Source organism: Acomys minous (assembly GCF_964271855.1).
Source record: "Acomys minous genome assembly, chromosome: 1".
Lineage (NCBI taxonomy): Eukaryota > Metazoa > Chordata > Mammalia > Rodentia > Muridae > Acomys > Acomys minous.
The window spans coordinates 58,230,174-58,255,545 of record NC_140483.1 but is presented as its reverse complement, the minus strand read 5'-3'; the positions used below and the strand labels follow the sequence as shown (position 1 = coordinate 58,255,545).

General features: G+C 44.6%; 2 protein-coding genes across 10 annotated transcripts in view; one reads left to right on the top strand and one right to left on the bottom strand.

Annotated features, from left to right (window-relative positions):
- Positions 1 to 7,525, bottom strand: part of SRGAP2 (SLIT-ROBO Rho GTPase activating protein 2) — a 224,160-nt gene extending 216,635 nt beyond the window's left edge. For 2 of the 8 annotated variants that reach the window (XM_084791026.1, XM_084791029.1), the window contains exons 1-2: positions 7,370 to 7,525; positions 5,107 to 5,749 (exon numbers count right to left, since the gene is read on the bottom strand). In XM_084791026.1, the coding sequence (XP_084647152.1) occupies positions 5,107 to 5,173 (67 nt within the window). In that variant the 5' untranslated portion in view covers positions 5,174 to 5,749; positions 7,370 to 7,525. Of the gene's footprint in view, positions 1 to 5,106; positions 5,750 to 6,494; positions 6,803 to 7,107; positions 7,323 to 7,369 lie in introns of those variants that run through there. The other 6 variants (XM_084791030.1, XM_084791031.1, XM_084791032.1 and 3 more) reach the window with 4 other exon arrangements.
- A 179-nt stretch (positions 7,526 to 7,704) lies between these two features.
- FAM72A (family with sequence similarity 72 member A) lies at positions 7,705 to 19,731 on the top strand. 2 transcript variants are annotated; one of them, XM_084791100.1, is made up of 4 exons: positions 7,815 to 8,949; positions 10,806 to 10,883; positions 14,150 to 14,274; positions 19,531 to 19,731. In XM_084791100.1, the coding sequence occupies exons 1-4, from the start codon at positions 8,798 to 8,800 to the stop codon at positions 19,623 to 19,625; spliced, it is 450 nt and encodes a 149-aa protein (XP_084647226.1). In that variant the 5' UTR covers positions 7,815 to 8,797; the 3' UTR covers positions 19,626 to 19,731. The 2 variants fall into 2 exon arrangements, with proteins under 2 accessions (XP_084647227.1, XP_084647226.1); XM_084791101.1 differs by lacking the exon at positions 14,150 to 14,274 and having other exon boundaries at positions 7,705 to 8,949.
- The last annotated feature ends 5,641 nt before the right edge of the window (positions 19,732 to 25,372 follow it).

The window sequence follows — 25,372 nt, the reverse complement described above, 5'->3', positions numbered from 1 at the left end:
ATCTGCTGTTGTTTTACACTCACACAGCATGGCCTAGCTCCTAACATTTCTTCAGGGTCTTACAACTCTGGGTGCTTGAATTTTCCCAGGAGTTTCATTTTCTTCTAGGAGTCCACCTTATTGCTGAGACTCTGGGTTCCCTAAATGAGGAAAGAGCACTCAGTCATGTCCCTGGAAGCTGATAGCATCTGCCTGAGGATGCCAAAGAGATGTTTTACTGCAGCTTTCCACAAACTGATTATATTTAAAGTTCCCTTGGGGAGTAAAGGGGTGGAGGCTGGGAGGAAAGACACGTCAGGGAAAAGACCTTTGTTGGCAATGAGCTGGGAGCTTCTCAGCCCTCCCCTGAGAACAAGCTTGTTTAATACCACCAACTGGCATTCCCAAGCACTACTGCACACACAACATGACTAGAGTTGAAATTTCATCTCCAGCTCCCAAAGGGCACCAAAAGAGTTAAACTGTTCCAGGAAATAGTCTGTGCTTTTCCTATCAAAATGCTCCAGATGCAAACTGTAAAAATCCACTTCTCTCTGACTATAGTAGTGTACACGGTAATCCCAGGATTTGGGAGGCTAAGGTAGGAGCGTCACTGTGAGTTCAAGCCCAACCTAGGTTAAATATAGTAAAACCCTGTCCTCAGCAGATCTCTGTGAGTTTGAGGCCAACCTCGTCTATATAGAGTTCCATAACTACATAGAGAGACTCAGTCTCTAAACAAACAAACAAAGATCCTGTCTCAAAACAAAAATGATAATCAATTTACTTCTTAGCTCTGTGATGCACTAAGTTTAACTAATAGAGAGGGGAGGGGAAAACTTAACATCTAATTGAGAAAGGACTTAGAGGTATTACAGGCACTAACATGAATTCCCCACCCAAGTCCCACCAGGCAATCAACTCCATTCCATGCCCCACTCTTCACCGCCATCCAGTGATTAGGTACCAGCCAAGATGCTAACAGGCCAGAGGTCAAATGTACCAGTTTCTAATCAGGAATCTCATCAAGCCTGTCAAGAAGTTCCAGAAATTCATGTATATAAAAGCGCTTTATAAATTAAAAAAAAAAAGCTATGTAAAAAGACTAAGAATATTGGTGCTTCTGAATTGGACGCTGAAAGACATGAACTTCTCAAAGGAATCCAAACACCCACAAACCAGAAACAGTGGTGGTTTTTAAGAAGCCACATATTGGACTGACTACAGGAGCACTGCTTCTGCCCCTTAAAGCCCCTGAGGTAGGACTAGCACTGAAACCTCGGAAATTCTTTAGAACACATGCAAGCAGGTGCTTTTATTTTATTTTATTTTATTTTTATTTTTATTTATTTATTTATTTTGCTTTTTCGAGACAAGGTTTCTCAGTGTAGCCTTGGATGTCTTGGACTCACTCTGTACACCAGGCTGGCCTTGAACTCAGTGATCCGCCTGCCTCTGCCTCCCGAGTGCTGGGATTACAGGTGTGCGCCACCACGCCCGGCGTAAGCAGGTGCTTTTAAGGAATAAAAATAATAAGAGAGAACAAAATAATAGAAGAGAGTCCAAAGCCTCCTTAGTCTTCTTGATTCAAGCAATTCTGTCTAAAAGGCAGAGATCCATACAATGTCTTCTGACAGGTTTACCTACTCATGCAGAAAAGGGAATTAATGTTCAAATTTTTGTTGTTGGTGGGTCTGTTTTGTTTTAGTGTGTGTATGTATGTGTGTGTGTATGTATGTGTGTGTGTGTTGTTTTGTTTTGTTTCTAAAACAGGAACTCACTCACTTTACTCCCAGCTGGCCTCCAACTTTCCGCAATTCTCCTGCCTCAGCCTCTCATGCCTGGCCACCATGCCTGGCCAAAGGATGTAAAGGACAAGCACATACATGCCACATTATGTTACTCCTCAGCAAACTGAAGCTAGAACCTCTTCGTCCCGACTCTGGCTTCCTACATTTAACAGCGGGTGCTCTGAGGGCAAGCACTCAAGGCAGCCTGACTAGTTGGCAAGGCAGAAGGTTCCCTGAAGAGGGTAGCCTATGCAGCCATTGAGTGCACGCTGGAGCCACAGACTGTGCTGCAAGAACTCTACAGACTAGCTGCCTTACCACGGGAGTAGGAAATGCACGATACTTTGCCAATTTTCTAATTTAGAAACTGAGACTCAGACAAGAAATGTAACATAATAGAACAAAGATTTAAACCTGGGTTCTCTGCCTCCAACCCCTTTACTTCTAACCACCATACCAAATTGATTGCTGTATAACTTTTTTTTTTAATCTTAGCATCTATAAGAGAAGTAAACCTAGCAGGACCATGAGCTCCACAGAATGTATAAAGCTTGGAGACTCTGCTGGTAGAGTGCAGGGCTCACACGTGTACTCGCACACTCAGAAGGCTGACTCAAAAGACTGTGGTGAATTAGCCTGACCTACACACTGAGGCCCTCTGATCTCTAAGTGGCAAGACAAACAAACAACACACAGTGCCTTAAAAAGCTGGAATTCATAATTCTGATAGAAGGTCAGGTAGTAAGCCGCAGCGCCAGCGCCAACCCTAAGCCAAGGCCCCTTGGGTTCAAATTCTATGGTCCTCTCCCAGGAGTACGGTTCTAGAAATGGAAGCTCCATAAGGGTCTGGAATTCTGTCTTCTTCATTAATATATAAAGTCCTAGAACACACAGTAGGCACTCAATAAATGGTTAATAAATAAAACAAGAAAGCAAAGCCACTCCTGACTGTGTGACCTTGAAAGGCTTTTTATCCATTCATAGCCTCAGTTTCCTCACGCCTTCAAATAAATAACTCTTCTTGGAGGGGTGAGACAATTACACCAGACCACTCGCTGGGATGCAATGGACCATAATAAACACCCAAAGTAAACTATCACTACATCACTACTATTATGCATCCCCCAATATTGCCTTAAGAATTTTTTTCACTGTGATCAGATGCGAAGACACGGAAGTCCATAAAGCTGCCTCTACCTTCAGATCTGCTACCACCTAGCTGTGTGACCTTGAACAAACCTCTCCAGTTCTCTGCATTCTCCTGAGCTGTAAACTGAGGGAATAAACCAAATCAGTTCCAAAAGCACTCTCCTCCCTGAGAGAGAAATCCGGGTCAGCCACCTACAAAAGTCTACACTCCTGAGCAGAGCCAATGGAAAAATATCGACACAAAACACAACAGTCCTTAGTCTGTGGCAGGGTTGAATGGAAACTCCAAATAACTAACTGCATTACATCATCGCAATGAGCAATATTTGTAAATACACAGAGTATTTAATTATTGAGACATTCAAGAGAAATCTGTTACCAATTAAAAGAAATCAGCAAATCCTAATACCTGTCAGCCCTGAACCTAAAAAAAAAAAAAAAAAAAACCAAACCAACAACAAAAAAAAACCCAACATGTAAAAATCACTTTGGGCCTCTGTCAAATGGTGTGCTTATGGAGAACCACCTTGGAAAGGCCAAGTTGTTAACACTCCCTATGGCACCAGTTAAGAATAGGATGCATGTGTTAAGTGTCATATGTAGCTAACACTGTGTAGGGAGGGCATGCAAGAGCAGAATACGGTGCATCTAGACAGGACACGGAGGCCAGTATTGTTTACAAAAACAGGCTGAGATTATGAATAGTGACAAGAGGCCAAGACTTCAGTTATAACTCAAAACCACACCTCTCTCAATTCCAATCCAACTGAAGCTACCATCATTCAACTACCCCATCCTTGTAATAAAACTGACTAATATTTGCAGTCAAGTGGATTGAAGGTCCCTTAGGGCACCTCCTGTATTGACCAAACTGATAATATATATTATACACAAATCCTGAAGACACAACGATGGCTTCAAACTACCTTTCAACCTTCCAAGAGGTAAAGGGGCTACCCATTTCACACTCTACCTCTAACCCACATCCAAGGCAATCATTAGAGGGGAGCCATGGCTTTTCCCAAGTCCTCTAAGATAGGAAAAGGTCTCCTAGCACTGGTGCAGGGAAAGAAGGAGGGGCCCCTCCCTCTGTCCTCTGAAACAAAGGAAAAACCCAGAGCTCTAACCATGTGGTGTAGCATTCAAGGCCACCCACCTCTCCGACTTCCCAGCTAAGGTCTCAATGGGCTCATGCCACATGGCTCTTCCCAGTGACTGGCCAGGAAGGGGCAGTGCCTTGCACAAGCACGGGCTCCTTCACAGGCATGACACCTCTTAGGGGAAATGCTGGGTGAGGAAAAGCTCTTTGGGCTTCGGCCTGAGAAGCCAGTTTAAGCAGTAGACTAGACGAAGAGACAACACTTGGTTTCCCCGGGTCCACATTCTGGCCCTATTCCTTCACATTTTTGCTGACAAGGAAATGGATCTTTAAAGGCATGTATTCTGGAGCAGAGGGCGACAACACAGAAGGATTAAACAATTATGTCTTCCTATTTTCCCAGTTTCAGCACCACTCTGAAACCCTAACAGCTCAACTCTATTAAGGCTTTAGGTGAGGGTGGAAACCAGTTCGGATGGTCTTATTTTTTTCTGGTCTGTGATCTTTGTATGAGGGTGACCATGGGCCAGTCAAGTACAGGGTTCACTCAATATGGCTAGAGACTTCCTGAATCCAGTGTCAAGGCAAATCTCAAGCTTTAATACAGTACACCAGAAAAACCCCGCCTCTCCCAGGTCTCTCCAAATGGTATACCCTTCTCAAGGTTGTCTTTCCATCTGGACTTCTCTCCAACCTTTGAAATAAATGTCCAAACACCTGTCAGATTTTAGCTGTCCTTCAAGGAAGCTTGACTCTGGACACCCAAAGGCAAATTGCAGCTTTTTTTTTCCCCTCTTGCTTTCTCCGGAGCACCTCCTGCCCCTCCCCCACCTTGCCTAGCCTTTGGGAAAGAGCTGCCAAAATAATGGTCAGCCCCACAAAGATACTCCTAAACCCTACTTCCAGTGCCTGTGGCCCCTGACACTGTTGGTCATTCCAAGGCTCTGATCCACCTATGAAACCACCTCTGGGGTCAACTTGCCACCTGCTCCACCCAAGAAACGAACGCCCTGGAAATTGGGGTAGAACCACCTCATGCCTCACCAGTCTGCAGAATATATGCATTATGCTAATTTTCAAAATTCTTACCTTTGACCTGAGTATCATACTCTGCGATGATCTCCTTATCCTTTTTGAATTTGGCTGGAGACGTCATGTTTTCCTTCTTTCTTCCAAATTCGAATTGTGAATTGATAGATCCACGAGAAAAATCCAACCACTGAAATCAATTCCTCCAAGGCCACTTCTCCCACGGGCAGAGAAAAGCCCTGCGGTGGTCTCCAGAGCTCCAGGGGAACACGGGCGGCAGGATGGGCAACCGGCTACCGCACACACATGCAGACTGTGGGCGCTGAGGCCGGGGGTGGGGGGAGCGGGCGGGCGGGGGGGGGAGCGGCGGCGGCTGGCTTATGTACTAAAGCCCAAGCCACAGCCGCAGCATTAGCCAGGAGAACTGCAGAGCCCGGAGGCTGGCCTGGGGTCTGACATCAACGACACAGGCAGGGAGTGGAAGTCCTTCCGCACAACATGGTGTAGGGGATGCGGGGGTGTGGACGCGCCCAGCTGTGTCCCTAAGAAGGAGTGGGTTTGTCTCGGGGTGCCAGGAGTGGCTAGGCGTTCTTCGCCGGGTTTTTTTTTGTGGTACCAGCTCAAAGATGCTGCAAATCAAATCCCAAACGGGTGCTGCTGTAGCGCGGAGTGGATCGGAAGTCGTTTACTCCGGTTCACTAGCCTGTAAATGCAAGAAAATAGGGGGAGGGGGCGATCAGTCCGAGGGCAGATCCTAATCGCAACAGGGGTGGGGTCGGGAATGACACTCCGAGTTCAGCTTTGGCCCATTCATCTTGGCCTAACACTGCCCGCTCGGCCCGACGACCCAGCGTGGCGAGGCAGGGAGGAAAAAAAAAAAAAAGGCTCCCTCCGGATTTTGTTTTAAGGCAGAAAGAGAACACTTTGGAGCAGCCGGCACCGCGTGCTCCGGGAGGGGACTGCGGCGGGAAAGCAGAGCTGCGGGTGGAGACTGCGGCACCGCGGTGGTGCCGCCCCAGCCCAGCTAGCCCAAGAGGGGCCCTCCCGTCTAGCCCACAACACTGCCACTGACCCTCGGCTCGGGCACCTCCCAGACATCTACAGGATCAGTATCAGAGGAGACAAACCAAACGGGCACAACTTTTCTTCCCCTACAGCCCCTCCTCCCAGTTGTTTTGTTTTTGGTAACTAGCTTCTCCAGGCAGCAAACCGGGGGGGAAGGGGGGGGACGCTGCAGGAAGGGCCCGCTCCGCACGGGACATCCAGGAAAACAATGTGGTCGCAGAAGCAGGAAACGGGCCAGAGGCGAGGGTCTAAACCAGGAAAACCCGAGGATGGGAGGCGGAAGGCGGCGCTCGCCTCCCCCAAGCCAGGTACTAGAGTGCCTCAAAGTGGCACCCCCAGTATTTCTGCCCCCCTCCAAAACCCAGGGATCACAAATACCGCACCCAATCCCAGTCGGGTGGGAGGCATCAGTGAGAGTCGCTCCCGGAGGCGCGGGAGGCGGCGGCAGGGAGGCTGAGGGAAGGGCTCCAGTGCCTCCTAGGCCGCCCGGTCCCCGCCGGCGCACAGGCGGCTCCAGGCAGTGTCGCCTGCTCCCGGCAGCTGGAGGAAGGGCCGCGCGCAGGAAGAGCGAGCAGAGGCCGCGCGGTGCGGGAGGGCAGGAAGCGGGAGGCGGGCGTGAGGTGGGGTCCCGAGGCGGGAGAGAGCCCGGGCCAGCCCGAGCCGCCCAAGCTTGGATGACCAGAGAGGGCGCCGAGAGGACGGCTTTGGGGGCGAGGCAGTGGGAGAAACAGCAGTGGGCTGCAACATGAAGTACAGGAGGTTGGCAACTTTGGGGACCCGCATGAGGTTCGGATATCGGAGTGGGTGGAGAGCCCTGGGAGACCGACTGGAGGGCTGGACGGAAAAAGAGCCCCGCAAGCCGCGAGGAACACCCCATCTCTCCGGGTCCTGGGCTGCCAGCCAAGGCTAGGAGACCAGGGACGAGGCCAGTGGACCGTTACGGCGAGGCCCCGAAGTGGACCCGACCAGTCGTGTGCAAAGGGGCTGCGGGAGTACCGTGTCGCTGCATGAGGACAGTCCTCGGCAGTGCAGAGATGGGCGGAGAGATGAGCAGTCCTGAGAAGTATTATGGGCTGCACTTAGGGATTTGGAGGGTCGCGGGCCGAGGAGGGCGGTGTGGGGACCGCGGGTGGGTGCGCCGCTAAGGCGACGCCGAGAGCAGCAGCATCCGCGCCGCGTCCACCCGCCCAGTCCGGGTTTGTTCAGTCAGGGCAGCAGCCAGGCGTGCGAGGAGGAAAGGGGGGTTAGGAGCCTTTACCTGGCTCTGCCGCGACGGGTCCCAGGCCCCAGGTTCCGCTTCCCACTTAGCGATCTCCTCCCCGCCACCCTCTTCTACGCAGTTCGGCCCCCCAGGTCCCTAAGGAGACTCCGCCAACTCCGCAAGACCCCGCCGGGAAGCAGAGCCCGCCCCCTGGCCAATCACCGCCCGCTTTCTATCGACCGATGGGGTCTCTAGCCAATAGGAATAACTGGTCCCTAGAAGCCAGGGGTAGGGGCGGGGCTGACCAAACTTAGAGGTGTGGCGAGCACTAGCTGCCCAGGCTCAGGTCCAGAGTGAGCTCCTCCCCGGCTTGTGGAACCCTAAAGTAGAACTGATGGGCGGGATAAAATGGAAGTGACCACCAAACACAAACTCGCAAGAGAAGACGGGACCTATCCGACTGGGGAAGGGAGGAGGGAAGTTCAGCCAATAAGCAGTAGAGATCGGCCTGGACTGTAGCGTATCTACCTATAAGACGCTCGGGGTGTGTCTTCCAAGTTCACAGGGGGAAGGAGGGTTTAACCCGAGCAGATGCTGGCCAATGATCTTAGAGGCCGAGCCAAGCTGAGCCAATCAGAGAGCCGATCTGACCTCGGCACCGTTACTGGGGCGTGGCCTTTGAGCTCACGTCAGGAGAAGGCCCCGGGCCTTCCAATGTGGGACTGGGGCGAGTTCTAGTCCTCCCAATCCGAGCTCGGCGCAGGCAATTCAAACTGACAGCGGGTTAGAAAATGCAGAGAAAGCGGAAGAAAGAGCGAAGCCCGGCGTGTTCGGCGACTGACTCCGGCACGGGCTGGACCCACACCTCATCCCACCCCCACTGCCCACTCCGGAGTGACCGCTGCGGGAGAGACCTTACAAGGGTAGCGAGAGCTAAGGGAGCGTGGCCGCCGAGAGCCGTGGTGCGTGGAAGAAGATCTGCAGCCGAGCTCCGGGGAAGGGGGCGCGGGACACGACCGTAGCCGGCGTGGACGAGGCCGCGTGGAGGCGAGCAGGAATTGGAACGCTCTGCGGGCGGCGCTCGCGCTGGGAGCGTCAGAGAGACGAACGAGGCTTTTAAAAGGGAAGAGCAACGCTGGAAACTGGAGTGGCTGAATTCCCCGGGATGGAGCAGAAGGTCCTTGGAGACCAGAGAAAGTGAACGCTGTTGGGAAGTTTCCCTTTAACTCCACTCGTCTCTCTCCCTACCTCAAACTCCATTCCTTTTCCCTCCCCCAAGTCAAAAGGAAGTAAACTTTGCACTTCCCACTCAATAAATAATAATTCCACCTTTCCAGCAGGAAAGCAGGACTCTCGCCGGTTTTAGAGCTTAGAGAACTCAAGGCCTTCCGGCTAGGTAGTTAGTTAACCTGGGGGAATCAAAGTAGGAAGGTTATTGCTTGTTTCTCCTTTCAAAACTCTGCACCTCCTTCTGCGTGGGCCGCCATGTCTACCAACAGCTGTACTTTCAAGGACCGATGCGTGTCCATCCTGTGTTGCAAATTCTGTAAACAGGTTCTCAGCTCTAGGGGGATGAAAGCGGTTTTGCTGGCTGATACTGACATAGACCTTTACTCAACAGACATCCCTCCTACCAAGTAAGTCACATGGGTAGCCCTTTAGCTAACTGGGCAGTGGATGGCGCGGATCGCTGAGAGTCAAGGTTACCATTTGGTGTTCCAGCAACTCCCATCGGTTTATCTAAGTGGGCAGACTGTCTGGACAAAGTCCGTGGTTTACCCAAAGCGGTCAGTACTGAGGTCATGCTTCTAGGCACTTACAGTCACGTGGCCGTGCAGCCCTTAAGTTGGCTCTGAGGCTCAGTGCCTTATCCAAACACCCGTTCTCACTGAAGCGAGTCTTTAACCGGCACAAGGAAAGAATCGGGTATTGATTCATTTAAAGTGAAATTCATGATTAATAACTATAGTAAATTTGAACGTTTCCAAATATAGGAAGTAAAGCTATATATTGCCTCTTCACCCCTTGAAATCTCTCGTGAATTTGCTTAAGTGTGGTCATTATTCATTACAGAAATAAATGGGGTACTATTTTGTTTGTGTATGTGCACATGTGTGGAGAAAAATAAAAAGCACCAGATGATAAAAATCGTAGAACCAAATGTCCCAAAGGTTCTGTGATCCAGGGTGTTGTTTTAGTTAGATATGCTTACACACGAATTTGAAATATTATTCTATCTTTACAATAGCTGTGGTCATAAGGAAGTCTTAGGTGAGCTGTCACATGTGGGAGTCCAATCAGGCTTTTTTGTATTGCTTGATGGAGTTAGAATCACAGTGAAACTATGTGCCAAGATGGGTGTGAGTAAGATGGATGTGAATCAGTGAGGCAGGGTGTGTGTGTGTGTGTGTGTGTGTGTGTGTGTGTGTGTGTGTGTGTGTGTGTTTGAGACGGGGTGGATATGTGCACAGGTGCCCTCTAGGCTGGATGTGTAGGATCCTCTGGAGAGGGCAGTTGTGGCTTGCATCATGTGGGGGCTGGGAACTGAACAGCAGTCCTCTGCAAGAGCAGTGACTGCTCTTAAACACTGAGCCATTTCTCCAGCTCTCATTTTGGATTTTTTTTTCTTTTTTTAGCAGAAAATCTAACAAATATTTATAGTGAGCACGACTATTACCCAACTTGTACGAAGGTGAACTACAGATATATTTTAGAGCCTAGTTCAGCTCTGAACTTATTAGATCTGTCCAATTCATGATTAAACGTGCCGTTGGTGGTGAGACTGTGGAAAAATCAGGACCCTTGCTTACTGCAGGAATGTGAACTGATAAAGAAAAACAAATTGGTCGTTCTTTCTGTATTAAACACAGAATTACCATGTGATCCATATAATTCCCCTTGTAGGTATAAATCCAAAGAACTCAGATGGGCATCTTGTATTTGTAAGAGAATTCACAATCTAAGAGATAGAAATAATGTACATTTCCATCGACTCATCTAGTAAGTGGCTATCCAGAAGGTTGCCTTACAAGAAAGAAGTCCTATCACATGCTTCAGTAGGATGAGCCTTGAGTACATTATGCTAAATGAAATACCCATAACCAAGCGATAAATACTGCATGGCTCTCTTATACGAAGTATCTGTGATAGGAGATGGGGAGAGGGGAAGTGGGAGTTGTTATATATAATAAGTATAGAGTTTCAGTTTTGCAATATGAGAATGTCTAAAGAGTCATCCCATGGCAGTGTAACCATGTTCAATACTTTGGAACTGTACATATTTAAAAGAAAGATGGAATCCTAAGAATATAGCTCAGTGGTAAAACAATGGTAGAGTAAGTTTGCCTAGCATTTTAAAGTCCTGAGTTCCATTTCTAGTGACACACACACACACACATAATTTTTAGAAGGGACATGTGACAACTTTTTATCTTATTTTAGAATTAAAAGTTTTGGTATATTTGACTGACTCTAAATTTTTCTTACCCTCCAGCACAGTGGATTTCATTGGAAGATGCTATTTCACAGGAATCTGCAAATGTAAACTGAAGGACATCGCATGTTTAAAATGGTAATTTGTGGCACTGTTGTAGATAGCCTGGGTTTGGCAGGTAGATATCATCAACATTAAAACCCACAGAAAGATTCTGTAGACAGCATGGAGCATTGATATAACCCATGCAATGAGCCAGTAAAAGAACATTTGTTTCTTAGAGCTATTTTTAAAATTATATTTATCTATGTATTTATGTACATGGGTATGTGTGTGCCAAAGCACATGTGTGGAAATCAGAGGACAACTTGTGGAAATTGGTTCTCTCTACTATAAGGGACCCAGGGATTGAATTTAGGTTTTCCAGCTTAAACGCCACAGAGCCATCTTCTCAGTCCTTAAAGAGTCTTTACAAATGCAATTTATAGTTGTTCTTTTCTTCTTCTTCCTCCTCATCCTCCTCATCCTCCTCGTCCTCTGCGTCCTCCTCTTCTTCCTCCTTCTCTTCTTCCTCCTCTTCCTCCTCCTCCTCTCCTTCTCCTTCTCCTTCTCCTTCTCCTTCTCCTTCTCCTTCTCCTTCTCCTTCTCCTTCTCCTTCTCCTTCTCCTTCTCCTTCTCCTTCTTCTTCTTCTTCTTCTTCTTCTTCTCTGTGTAGCCCTGGCTGTTCTGGACTCACTTTGTAGACCAGGCTGGCCTCGAACTCACATAGAGGCCTCTGCCTCCTGAGTGCTGGGATTACAGGCACGCGTCACCATGTCCAGCTCCATTTGTAGTTTTTCAAAGCACATTTGCAAATATCTGCTCCCCAATAAGCTTATGTAACCTAAGGGGTAACAAGGGGATTTACACTCATAAAAGTCAAGGAGCAAAGGAGATGGCTCAGCTGGTCAAGTGCTTGGTGCAGAATGTAAGGGTCTGAATTTGAGCTGGATGTGGTAGCATGCACTTGCAGTCCTGGCGCTGGGGAACTGCTGGAGGCAGGAGGATGCATGGAGTTCCCTCACCAGCCAGCCTAGCCTAGCTGACAAGCCTCAGGCTTCAGTGAGAGACCCTTCTCAGAAAACAAGGTGGAAGGCTCCTGAAGACCTAGACCCCAGATACACTTAATCACCCCCCCCCCCACACACACACACACACAACTCAGACCTGATCCCTGGCCTATCTCTGTTCTCTGCAGGACTTTGAATAAAATCTTTAAATCTCCAAAGCTTGCAAACTTGGTTTCTGTTTAAAAAACAAAAACAAAAACATTTTGAGACAAGATCTTACTTGTCTTAACAAGATCATGTTGGCTTTGAATTTACTGTATAGCTCAGGATAGCCTCTGATTTCTGGCAACTGTCTTGCCTCAACCACCTGAGTGCTGGGATTATAGGGGTGAAACACCGCACCCAGCTCCTTATGTAATTTTTGTTCTCCCCCGCTCTCCTCTTCCTCCTCCCTCACAGTCCCCACCTCACTGCCTCCACCCCTCTCTCCTTTCTTTTTTGAGAAGCTGTCACCCTATGCAGCCAAGCTTGGTCTGAATTCCCTGAGGAGGTGGAAGTGGCCTCCTGTTCACAACCATTCTGCCTCAGCCGCTGCTAAGTGCTAGGTCACGTATGTGTGTCACCACGCCCCGCTCTTTAATTCGCCTTAATAGTTCTATTTTTATATGAAGATAGGCATTAAAAAGCAGTCTGCATTTAGCCTCTAAAGTTGTGTGTTGGGAATGAATTGCTAAATGTTAAAAGGCTGCGTGAAGTGTAAGTGAAACATGGATGAGATCAGTTACTGTCATCTTCTAAAAGATGAATGAGTTTTTGTTATTCTAGGGCAGAGAGATGTTGAGAGTTTCTAAATAGGGTTGGGTTACAAGTCAGCAGTTGTTGATGTGTTAGTGGCTGTTTGACCTTACCAATCCAAGCTGTACCTTACTGAGGACCTACCATGCGCCAGTTGATGCTGTCAGGACTAGAAACTGTGATATTCATAAGATAAAGCTACTGGCCTCTGGGCATATTATAGTGGAAACATGATCATTCAATCTGAGACTAAGATAAATAAGATATTTACTGCAGTGGGAATATGATATACAATAGAAAATACCAGAAATTGAGAAAGCAAGTAAGAGTTTTTTCAGACATTATTGTCAGGGAAGCTATCTCATAGAGACGTAAACAGTGGAGTTGAGTCCTAAGTATAAAAAGAATGCATTGGGCAAAGGGAATAGCACATGCAGGAAGACGTTTAACATGTTCTTTGACTATGTTAAACTGCTTGGGTAGTGGGAAGCCATTGAAGGCGTTAGCAAGGGAGCAGAGTAATCCAGTATAACCCACTGAAATGTTTCTGCCATAAAAACAAGGGCTTGGTTGCATTTTCAGCACCTAGAACCTAGTAGATGCTCAGCAAATATTAGCTACATGAGTGAGTGGATAGACAAATGAATGAATTCTTGCAGCAAAGCCTCACAAACAACTGTTAGTTCCGGCCCAAGAACATGTTTGGTTGTCACTTACCTGCTAAGTGTGTTGTGATTAGAAACATGCTGTTATTTGTTATGGTATTCTTGGTAGGGTCTTGCAAAAGTAACTGCCCCCAAATCTCACAGGGCATGGAGCTATAGGAAGAATTTTCACCACCAAAGTATAAACAACTCTGGTGCCAATAAAAAAAAAAAAGAAGAAGAAGACATTCCCCGTATGTTCACTGTAGTTAGCATAGGCTTTGAAAATGAGAAACTTGGTGATCTAATGAAGACAAACCATTTTCAACTTTCTCTAGGAGCTAGAGATTTGCTTCACTTCTAAATCCCCAGAATCACTGCAACTAAGTGAGAGCTGTCATCTTATGCTTAGTTTACATGTCCCATGCCCTCACCTGCCTCTCTGCTTTGTTGAAACAATTTTTAAAATCTCATTTTAAAAAAGAAAAGAAAAGAAAACTCACCTGCCATAGTCTGAGGATAGAAAAACCCTTTACCCAAAGACCTGAGCTTTATTTAATAAATTTTCTCTACATATCACTCCAATTTTGAGTACTTTCTAGAGCAAATCACATCCTGAAACTAGCCTTCAAAGAAAGTATGAATAAAATAATATGAGCAAAGAAATGCACAAAGATGTATTATTTCACTTACAGACATGTAGGCTGTGAGTACTGTAGTATTGTCTCACTTACAGACATGTAGGCTGTGAGTACTGTTGGAGTAAGCTCCCTTCTCATAGCCAGCATCAGGCCATTTAGAGGGGGTGAAACTTGCATGGTCTTTTTACATTACCAGACAGATGTTTCTGAGGTCCAGGTGTTACCTACTACACATGCTATCTGCTAACAGTTACTCTCTCTTTTTTTTTTTAAAGTGGGAACATTGTAGGCTATCATGTGATTGTTCCGTGTAGTCCCTGCCTTCTTTCCTGCAACAATGGGCATTTCTGGATGTTTCACAGCCAAGCGGTTTATGGCATCAACAGACTAGACTCCACTGGTAAGAAACAACTGATTTCTACCTTTCCATGTCACATTTCTCTGTCTGTCCCTGAGGGGAACCCCCTGACACTTTCGCAGCCAGATTGGATCAGCAAGAATGAAATATTGGTCCCCTTTCCCTCACACATGCAGCTATGAAAACCACCAGCCAAAACTCATCACCTCTATTCACTGAACTGAGGGAAGGCTTCAGCCTAATCTAAATTTCTTAGGCTTTGTTGTTCTTTTGGTTTTGGTTTGATGTTTTGTTTGGTTTGAGACAGTCACACTAAGTAGCCCAGGCTGTCCTCTGACCCTCAATCCTTCTGCCACAGTCCAAAGTGATTATAGATGTGCACCACCATATGTTGTCTTTGTAAACATTTTATTTCTGGCAGATAGTACCTTAATATATATTCTGATTACAGATAGCTTTTGAAGACAGTAGTGGACTAGTCAAGGGTGTGTGTGCATACACGTGTGTGTAAAGAAGGGACGGAAGGGGCTAGGGAAGTAAGGAATAAGATGAAAAGTGAGTGGCCTCTATTTAACAGTTCTTTCAGGGGCTGAAAGGATGGCTCAGTAGTTAAGAGCCTTACTACTATTGCAAAGGACCAGGATTTGGTTCTCAGCATCCACATTAGGCAGCTCACAACTGTCTGTAATTCCAGTTCCTAGAGATCCAATGCCTCTTCTTACTTCTTCTTGTGGTGTGCATACAATTAGGCAAGCACACCTAAACATAAAACAAAAATTAATAAATTTTAAACTATATATGTATACATATAAAAACATACATATACATAAAACACACATATTAACATGTATATTAATAAGCTACAATAGAATTCTAGTCAAGCGAAATAGTCAAGGCCAATGTGTTATACAAATTATTTTAGGGGCTAGGGGCTAGGGAGATGTCTCAGTGGGTGAGAGAGCTGCACAAGGATGAAGACTTGAGTTTGAACCCCTAGCATCCATGTAAAAGCCAGACAGACTGAGAGACAGGAACAGGGTCTCCTTTACAGTCTAGCCAAAAAAAAGCAAGCTTCAAGTTCAGTGAGAGACACTGTCTCCAAAAGCTTAAGTAGAGAGCGATGCAGCAGAACACCCAATGTCTTCCTCTGACCGTGCACACATGTGTGCACACACATAGAGGAAAGAAGGAAAAAGAAAATATATTATAGATTCATTTTTAACATCATTACTACATTTTATTGAGAGAGAGAGGGAGAGGGAGAGCGCAGACACGTTGGCATGCATGGAGGTCAGAGGATAACCTGTGGGAGTCAGTTCCCATTTTTTGTAGGTTACAGTCATCAAACTCAGGTTGTCAGACTTAGCAGCAGGTACCTTGATCCACTGAGCCATCTTGCTCACCTTGCTGTCGCTTCTCCTCCTTCTCCTTTTCTCCTTCTCCTTTTCTCCTTCTCCTTCTCCATCTACTCCCCCTCCTCCTTTTTCTTCTTTGGCAGGGTTTTTGGTAGCCCAGGTTGACCTCAAACTCACTATGCAACCAAGGATGCTTGACCCAAGCCTGGTTTTTATGAAGTCCTGGAGTTTAAACCCAGGGCTTTGTGCATGCCAGACAAGTACCTTACCAAACATCTACATCTCTATCTCAGCATGTTCCTCTAAAAGAGTGTGTGTGTGTGTGTGTGTGTGTGTGTGTGTGTGTGTGTGTGTGTTGTGTGTCTGGGTATGGCTATCTGTCAGTCTGTGTCTGTGTTTGTAATTTGCTTCGATAGACCAAGAGATCATGAATTGCAGGCTATGGTTGTGAAGGGTTTTAGACCTTCCAATTATGCCTGTTTTTAAAACTGATTTTTTTATGTTTTGATTGCCTGGGATCCAACAGTGGCTTTCAATCCATCACTTTGGCCTGTTAATTTAAAACTATATATGTTAAGATGGCTTTCAAGCAAGGACCCCTCTAACTCCCCCAAGTAAAGTATAGGCTCCTAATTTAGGTTTTTCCCTTTATATTTGTATTGCCCATGGGACACATTAAAGAAAGTTTCTGCTTTGATATGGTTCTTCCTGCTTCACAGGATTCAAAACACAGGGTGGAGATTTTTCGGTTTTGATTTACTTTAGAATATTGGTCAATTTTTCAAACATAAAAGACCAGCATTCTTTCCTTTGCACTGACTCTAATCCATGAGAAACAGATGTATCACAGGATTTCCTTCCTCCTTAACAGAGAGAGCAAGGTGGGTCTTCTGTCAGAGCCAATCTCCACATTTATTTATTTTCCTTTGAACCAATTGTGCTAAGTTGCTTCATGGGTCCTGTGCACAGACTCCAAGAATATCAGACTTCTCCTTTGTAACCTTAATATTGTGATTTAAAGTAAGATTTCCTAGATGTTTGTCAAAAGGAGATTTCTAACGGCTTTGGAACTGTCCTTGAATCACCTGAATAAGTAGCAACAAAGGGATGTATACACAAGTTATATAAAATTCTAGAATGTTCAGCGTGAAAGTTCTCTAAAAAGTCTGCATCTTACTTACCCTACTCATCTAAATCTAATTTCCCAGAGCTTTCCAAAATATGCTTGGGAGATCATATCGCATTCCCTAGAATAGCCCCAAAGGTATTAGGCTCGCTCTCCATTTACCTTTATGGATTCTAATCTTCACTTGTATTCTGGCCTAAGAATCACTCACAATCTGGTCAGCCACATGTGACCAGAAGCCAATCACCATTTATTCTTGGGATGAGTGTTAGGAAATGTTTTTTATACTAAGCAATTCAGACACAAAACCATTACGGAAAAGAACACAGTAGAGATCTATGTATTCTGTCACTTTAAATAAGGACTAACTTCTTGCCTGATTAGATTGTAGTATCTCTGTCAAACAAGATAAACTTGTTTACTCCCACTGCTTCAACCATGTATACGTCTCTCTTGATGCTGATGCAAATTGGGCCCAGCAAAGACAGGCTGAATTTTCAGTACATTTTAGAAGATTAGGCAGACGAGATGGCTCAGCAGGTAAAAGCACTTGGCTGCACACTTTGCCTGATAAGCTGAGTTCAGTTCTGATGAGAGTTAGAGACAAAAGGATTGCCTGGAAGTTCACTATGGCTGGAGTATGCAGCACATTGTAGTAGAAACAAGAAGGGCCCTGCCTCAGCAAGGCAGAAGGAGAGATTCCCAAAGCTGTTCTCCATGCTCCACATGGGGACCATAGCATGCACACATATGCCCCCCCCACATCAGCTACATTCAACTAAAAATAAAAGATGTTTTTTCAGTGAAATACTCTATAGAATAAAAAGTAAATGAGCTAAATCTACACCACATGTCAAACAGATAAAACTCAGAAATAAGATGAATGAGATACATTAGAAAATACATATAGTATAATACCAGTCTATATAAATTTTTGGCCAAATCTAGTGGTGCCTGCTTGTAATTTCAATACTTGGAAGGTAGAGGTAAGAAATCAAGAGTCCATGGTCATCCTCAGCTACATAATGAGTTAGAGACTAGCCTGGGCTACATAACAAAACAAAACACAACCACAATAAAAGTTTCGATAATATAAAGCAATAGTATCTATTGTCTACAGTTATATACACTTGTAGTAAAAATGCCAATAGTGAGCAGACAGAATGTTGCATCAGCCCAGTGAGGTATTGTGATTTTAACCTACCCCTTGCAAATGATGAGTGGTCACTGTGTGTCCAGTATGGTGCATTGGAGAACAAAGGACTAGGAGTCTACATCTGGGTGGAAAAAAATAGTCAGAAAGGCAGAAGCCCCGGCTCATTCCATGCCACCGTGTGGCCTCTATCTCAGTGTAGAACAGATAGCCAGAGCTGGTGGCCCTTCCTCTTGCTCACACCACCAGCTAGACAGTTTGTGGTTGCCTCATGATTTATTTTATTTTATTTTATTCTTTTTAGTACTTTAGTCATTTATTATCCTCAGTATGTTTGGCCTAGTACTATATACCTGTGCTGGACTCTGATATGAAATCTAATTATTCTCTATCAGTGCTGTTTTAGATTATTGTTTGTTATAGTGACTCTTGTAACCTAGTCCAAAAGTTTACAGCTCTGCCTTGACAGCCTGTAATCTAAAGCCCGCCTACTTTAGGAAACCACATTGTGATTGATTGCTCTAACACCAGCGTACTGGGGATTGAACCTAGGGCCTCATACTTGCTAGGCAAGGGCTCCACCACTCAGCTATACCACAAAGCCTCTTACTTTTTGATACAGGATCTCAGTAAGTTGTCCAGACTGGTCTAGAACTTGGAATTATCTCAACCACTAGCTAGGATTAATTATAGCGAATGCCAGCAGGCCCGTCTTGATGGGAAAATTATATTACTTATTGTTCCATATACTCTATATATTGATGAAATGACTCATTTAGAAATTTACCTAGGCCAGGCATGGTGGTACACGGCTTTAATCCCAGCCCTCAGGAGGCAGAGGCAGGAAGATCTCTATGAGTTTGAGGTCAGCCTGATCTATAAAGCAAGTCCAGGATAGCCAGGGCTACCCAGAGAAACCCTGTCTCAAAAAAACAAAACAAAAAAGAGAGAAAGAAAGAAATTTCCCTGTACCCTGCAAAAAGGTGCTCAATCTAAAAGATTCTTACGCAATTTCTATTCTAAAAAATCATTGAAATATATTTTTAAATTATCAGTGTAGAACATGGGTGGCATCACATAGCTATAGGTGGCATCACGTAGCTATAGGTGGCATCACGTAGCTATAGGTGGGATCACGTAGCTATAGGTGGCATCACGTAGCTATGGGTGGGATCACGTAGCTCTAGGCTGGATTGGAGCAGATGGGGACTCTAGAGTTCCTTTTAAGTTCTAAGACTCTAACATTCAAGCTCTCGCTTAAAAGAGTTTTAAAAATGTTTCTGTTGGGGGCCAGAGAGGTAGCTCAGCAGTTATGAGCACTAGTCTATTCTTCCAGAGGTCCTGAGTTCAATTCCCAGCAACCAGATGGTGGCTCACAAGCACCTATAACAGGATCTGATTCCTTCTTTTGGCTGCATGAAGACAGAGCATTCATATACATAAAGTACATGAATAAGTAAATTAAAAAAAAGATGAGGTAAAAAGATGCACATGTCGTAGATGGATACTATTAGATAGTTTTATTTGTAAGGCATCTTTCTCTGCCACTGTCTTCACTAGTGATGCCATAGTTTATATGAGAAGCTTGACATATAAAGTTTTATGTGTCATATTCTGAATTGTAGTAGTAAGCACTAAAAAATTTTATGGCCTTTTATTTTCAGGTGTAAACTTTCTACTTTGGGGCAACTTGCCAGAGACAGAAGAATGTACAGATGATGAGCTGCTAGAGACCTCAGCAGAAGAGTGCATTCGATGAATGAATCAGGATGTGTACAAAATATTGTATAATTTTTCTATTTAAAATATTTAATTGGTCAATTTTAACATTGCTAGTAAAGATTTACCAGTGGTTTAAAATGCCAGTGGAGCATTTACTATTTTATTTGCGATTTCAAATTACTTACTTCAGCTTAACCTAAGCCAGTTCTTTTCTCCTTTTTCTACTGCTTCCTCTCCCCTAGCCCTCTGCTCAGGGCTGGTATATTCTTGACTTCAAATCAGAAATTCCACAAGCTACCTTCCACATGGACAGAGTTTTTCTACAACTTGATACCAGATGGCCTGGTTCTGTATTCCTGAATAAGAACATTAATACCCCGTCCTATATCAGCCACACAAAATACAAGCCTCAATTGAATATAATAAGAATTTTTTTAAAGTTTTAAAAGAGCAGGCTTGTCAGGTTTCCATGGGTACTGGTTATCATACGCTGTACTGATGATGACTGCTTTAGTATTGAAAATGATGTTAGACATGAGTTTGCCAGAAAATTATCAATGTGTATGGTTTAGCAATATTAATTAATTATTTACATAGATATTGTACCATGAGAGACAGAGAGTGTCAAACTTCATCTTTAAGTTATCCACTCCCTAGGGATTTTTCTGTGAATAGCAAATTTTAGATGTGTAGTCTAGGTCTAAAGCCTACAAGAGAAAGAAAAAAAAACTGAAGAAATGATTACTTAAGCCACCGCATACTATAGAAGTGTTTTCCCTCTTTTTTGCATTGTTCTGTGTGGCTCTGGCTGGCCTTAAATTTATAATTCTTTGCCTCAGCCTGTATTTGCCTCAGACTTCTATTCAGGCCTGGCTTGCTCTTAAATTTTTTTTTAAATCTCTTCATTGATTCTTTGTGACTCTCACATTGTGCACCTCAATCCCACTCATCTTCCTGCCCCTTTGTATCCGCCCCCCACCCTTGCAATCTCCCCTACAAAAGGAAAAAAAAACCCATCTGGTTGTGGAAGCGGTAGTGTGTCACAGTGTGTCAGTCGCACTTCTTCGCCTGTAGATACTCCTTGCAGTGAGTCATCGGTCTGGACGGAGGCCTCTGGCTTCTGCTACACTATCAAGACTGAGACTCATCGCGGATGTCCTGTTGTTGGCCCGTGTCATGGAGATCCTGCAGCTGTGGATCTTCACACACTCCAACAGTTCACAGACAGGGTAGATGTTGGGGTGGGCCACCTCAAAGCCCTGGGCCTGGGTAGTAGCTAAGCTGGTCAGCTTCCCCTGCACCCACACCACCAGGGCGAGCTCTCCAGAAGTGCCACTGCTAGTTCTCCCAGTGTCACAGCCAGCCAGTGCAGAGCCAGCTCTACCCCTCTAATGCCCTCTTAAATCTTGTACTGGAAGGAAATGGATTTTTGGATAGGCTTTAAAACAACAAAAAACGAGACCTGGAGAGATGGCTCAGTGGTTAAGGGCACTGACTGCTCTTCCAGAGGACCTGAGTTCAAATCTCAGCACCCACATGGCAGCTCAAGATTGTCTGTAGCTCCAAGATCTGATACTCTCACGTAGATATACATGCAGACAAGACACCAATGCACATAAAATAAAGCTAAATAAAAATTTAAAAACCAAAATTCATAGCATATTATATATTCTTCAGTTAAAGAAACAGACTTTAATGCTGGAGTCAAGAATGTTAAAATTGAAGACTAACTTTCAATAGAATTCATCAGGTTCCCCCTTCAGCTCAAGTCTCCCTATGTTGCGTTTGACTTGAGCACTCTGTGAAGAGGCAGTGCCAGACAGAGGCATACTGAAATAAACCCAAACGTTCCATTACAACTAGACAATATTTCAGATTACTCAGCTACTTTTAAATGGTTCTTTTACAGGAAAACCCATTTTAGGTAGCAAACGAATTCATACATTTTTATCTAGAGAAATACCTTTACGGGGTGGGAGAGATGGCTCAGCAGTTATGAGCAAGCACTGGCTTTTAACTGGGGCCTCTGGCTGCTGTTCTAGAGGACCCAGGTTCAGTTCCCAGCACCCAAATGGCAGCTCATAACCCTAACTCCAGTTCCGGGGGAGCCGGCACCCTCACACAGACATACGTGCAGGCAAAACACCAATGCACATAAAATAAAAAGAAATTGTTAAAAATATTAAAAAGAAGGGGCTGGAGAGATAGCTCAGCGGTTAAGAGCACTGACTGCTCTTCCAGAGGTCATGAGTTCAATTCCCAGCAACCACATGGTGGCTCACAACCATCTATAACGAGATCTGATGTGCACTGAGTATAAATAAATAAATAAATTTATTTAAAAAATATTAAAAAGAAATACATTTATGATGCTTCCCCCACCCCTTTAGTACTGGAGATTGAACCTGGGGCCTCAGGCATGCTAGACAAGGGCTCTACCACTAAGCTACCTTTTAAAACAAAAACAAATTACAAAGTCTGGAAAGACCAAAACAGAATCATGTACGTGTGCAGATTAAGCGTATGCTTTCTGGTCTTGGCATAAGTGGTGGTTTTAAAACCATCTACATATTTGCTGTCTTTTAATAATCTACTCAACAATGTGTACTAGTCTCCTATCACGCGGCAAGAACTGCACAGTAATCAGCTTGCACTTGAGGGAGAAGGCAGGGATTGGGGAGAGGGCCTCAACTCATGGCGGCAAGTGAGTCAACAACAGCTTAAAGTCCTGGGACTCCAGAGACGGAGCCCAGTCATGCTGAGTAACAGGAAAGAGTGGGAGCCGAGAAAGACTTAAAGGAAAACTAACACTTAAGATGGCCTCTGTGCACGAGCTCACCAGCTGGCTGGGGTGAGAGTTTGGAGCAGAGAGCATCTGAGGAAATGGATCAGGCGATGGGGCTCTCTTGCTTACTTGGGAAAGTATAAGTGTCCCCATACCTTGTAAGGAAATATCAAGGATTAATTCAAGATAAAGCAGTTTGTCATTGTCAGTACAGACTTCACCCAGAAGGAATGTAGTTATTGACGTTTTTAAGAGGGGAAAAAAATTACCAGATTTAGGACAATAGTTCTTTTAAATTATAGTCAAGTTTAGTTTTCTAATGTTCTTTCCTCAAAGGGTTTAACTTGACTGTGAAAATGATATGTCTTCACCCTTTAAACCTATGAAATTTTTTTGTTTTGTTTTATTTTTTGTTTTTTTGGTTTTGTTTTGTTTTGTTTGTTTGTTTGTTTGTTTTGGTTTTTCAAGACAGGGTTTCTCTGTGTAGCCCTGGTTGTCCTGGTCGTGCTTTGTAGACCAGGCTGGCCTCGAACTCAGAGAGATCCACCTCCTCTGCCTCCCGCTGAATCGCTTGTCTTTCAGAGAGAGCCCTGGTCTGAGAGGCACTGCCCTTTTCCCTCTCCAGCTCACCATTCCTGATGTTCAAGGAAGGGACAGTGAGTCATCAGCTCAATTGCTGTGGATTTTTCTGCCACTTTATCTTTTCCTCAAATCAGTTTCTCAATACCCAGTCTCTGATGAGGCATCTTGGGTGGGACTCAATCTTAAAGCTATTATGTTTTTAATAACTGCGGGCTCTAAAAAACAGGTCCTTAAATATTAGTGTTTTAAGGAGGTTTGTCCTATTAAGAACTGATCTTTTGACCTCTGAGTCACATGGGACTGATTAAGAGTAATCTATACTTACTTTCCTTTGGTAAGAAGGCGGTGACCATAATATGTAAACCATGGTACAGAAGACAGCTAACTATAGAGAATCCAGATAGTGAGTTGCAGAGGTAGGGGGGGGACTGCATTGAACATGCTTGCCTCAGTACTGAATCACATGATGGTGGCTCTATATTTTAACATTCATGCTCATAAAAGGAAAGATTTTCTTTCTCTCTCTCTCTCTCTCTCTCTCTCTCTCTCTCTCTCTCTCTCTCTCCCTCCCTCCCTCCCTCCCTCCTTCCCTCCCTCCCTCTCTCACCCCATCCTTTAAAAGCAGACTAAACCATAGTTTCTTTCTTTCCTGGTATTGAGTGTAAGCCAAATCTATCCTAAACTGCACAGATGGAAAAAATTAGTCTATGTCTGTGGTACCTCTGGGGTTGAATATTTTTAGTACTTAAATCTTTAGCTAAAGGTTTTTTCTTCCAACACTAAGGAATGATTTTATTGTTCTTCAATGTACAAACTTACTAATGTAAAAATTAGCAACATCATGTTTTCATGTTTTATTGAGAGCTCTGCAAATTCTTTAGTTCTTGGAATCCTTTTGGAGTCAGCATTTCATTTCCACTTCACAAATTAAGAAAGCTCCTCCCCACTCTTAAGGCCTCACTATTTAGCACAGGTTGGCTTTGAACTTGCAGTGATCCTCCTACCTCAGTCTGTCAAGTGCTGAGATTACAAATGTGCACCACTATGCCCAGCTAAGCTAGAAAGAAAAATCTTAATTCAAACACCTGAAGACTTAAAAGACTCTAAACTAGATTTGAATTCTCTCATTTTGTTTAGGGATCTCTATTACCTTCCAAAGTGACCCTAAATCCTCCCCACCTATGAAATCTATGACAAATTTTCTAGGTCTGCTTTTTTTTTTCTCTCCCCATCACCTGCACTGGGAATTAAATTCAGGGGCTGATGCACACTGGACAAGTACTCTACCGCTGAGCAAAGTCCAAAGACAAATTTTCTCTTACTTTCAAAATTCAGTTGCTTTAATTAATCCATTCAACAAAGATTTATGGATCTCCTTGTGCACAAAACAGATGCTAGAAGTACAGCCATGTTATTTGAGGGGACGAAGGGAAACAGAACATTTATTGAGTGTTTACTGTATGCCAGCCATCACTCAAAGTACTTTTTTTGCACATAATCCCTAACAAGTAGTTCCTATTAGCCTTGCCATAGAAAATATGAAATAAACAAACTGAGGCAGAGAGAGGTCTTGGAAAAAATACCTTTCCTAAGCTGGCAGAGCAACTAAACAACAGCGCCATAAGATGTGGAGGGGCCCTGGTTAATCAGCTTACAGCTACGTCCCCTATGTTCCCGGTGTTGTTGACCTCCACTCACACAAGTCCAGCTTTCCATTAGCGGCCTTCCTGTGCCCACGTTTCCCTCTTAGCCCCAGGGACTCTGTTGTAAATTGAGACGAGGACAACGGTATCTCACTTTTTAGCAAGAGAACCTTGTTTTACCACAACTGATAAGAAAGCTGGTCTTATACATTATGGTGGAGGGAAAGAATTACCCCTTCCAAGCTTTGCTATATGTCTGGCTGGAAATGAAGTCGTTTTCACTAGTTCAGACTTCCATCTTGCAGTAAGTTCACAGTGCTTTAAGCCATGTGCCTTTCCCAAAAGGCGAACCAAATGATCACCTTTTGCAAATGTCCCTGGTCTCCCTTTTCTTCTAAGCTTATACTTAAGCTATATTTATGCACATTTTCAGAAGCCATCTAACCTCAAATGAGTATTGCTTGATTTTCATGCAAGATTATGCATATGTTACAAGAAAAGCGAAAGCAGGTATTAAATTTACGTTCAGACTTTGCATTTTGATATTAATGGCAGAGCGGCTTGACAAATAGCTAGCAGTCAATCGCACTTGCCGAGGACGGGCTCTACCGAAGTTTGCCACCAGAATGTATCTGTCCGCCTCCGTTCACACAAGTCATTTCCTCGGCCAAGCGGCCCACAGCAAACGCAGGCATATGGGAATGATTCATTTGAGGGAAGTTGTACCCAGAATATCCCAACAGTTTGCTTTCTGCCTCTCTCTCCTTGCCATAT

Bases quoted from the DNA above. Each gene is read 5' to 3' on its own strand.
- FAM72A (XM_084791100.1), top strand. From the start codon at position 8,798: ATGTCTACCAACAGCTGTACTTTCAAGGACCGATGCGTGTCCATCCTG. The intron at 8,950-10,805 runs GTAAGTCACATG...CTTACCCTCCAG, and splicing joins ACAGACATCCCTCCTACCAA to CACAGTGGATTTCATTGGAA. The intron at 10,884-14,149 runs GTAATTTGTGGC...TTTTTTTTAAAG, and splicing joins GACATCGCATGTTTAAAATG to TGGGAACATTGTAGGCTATC.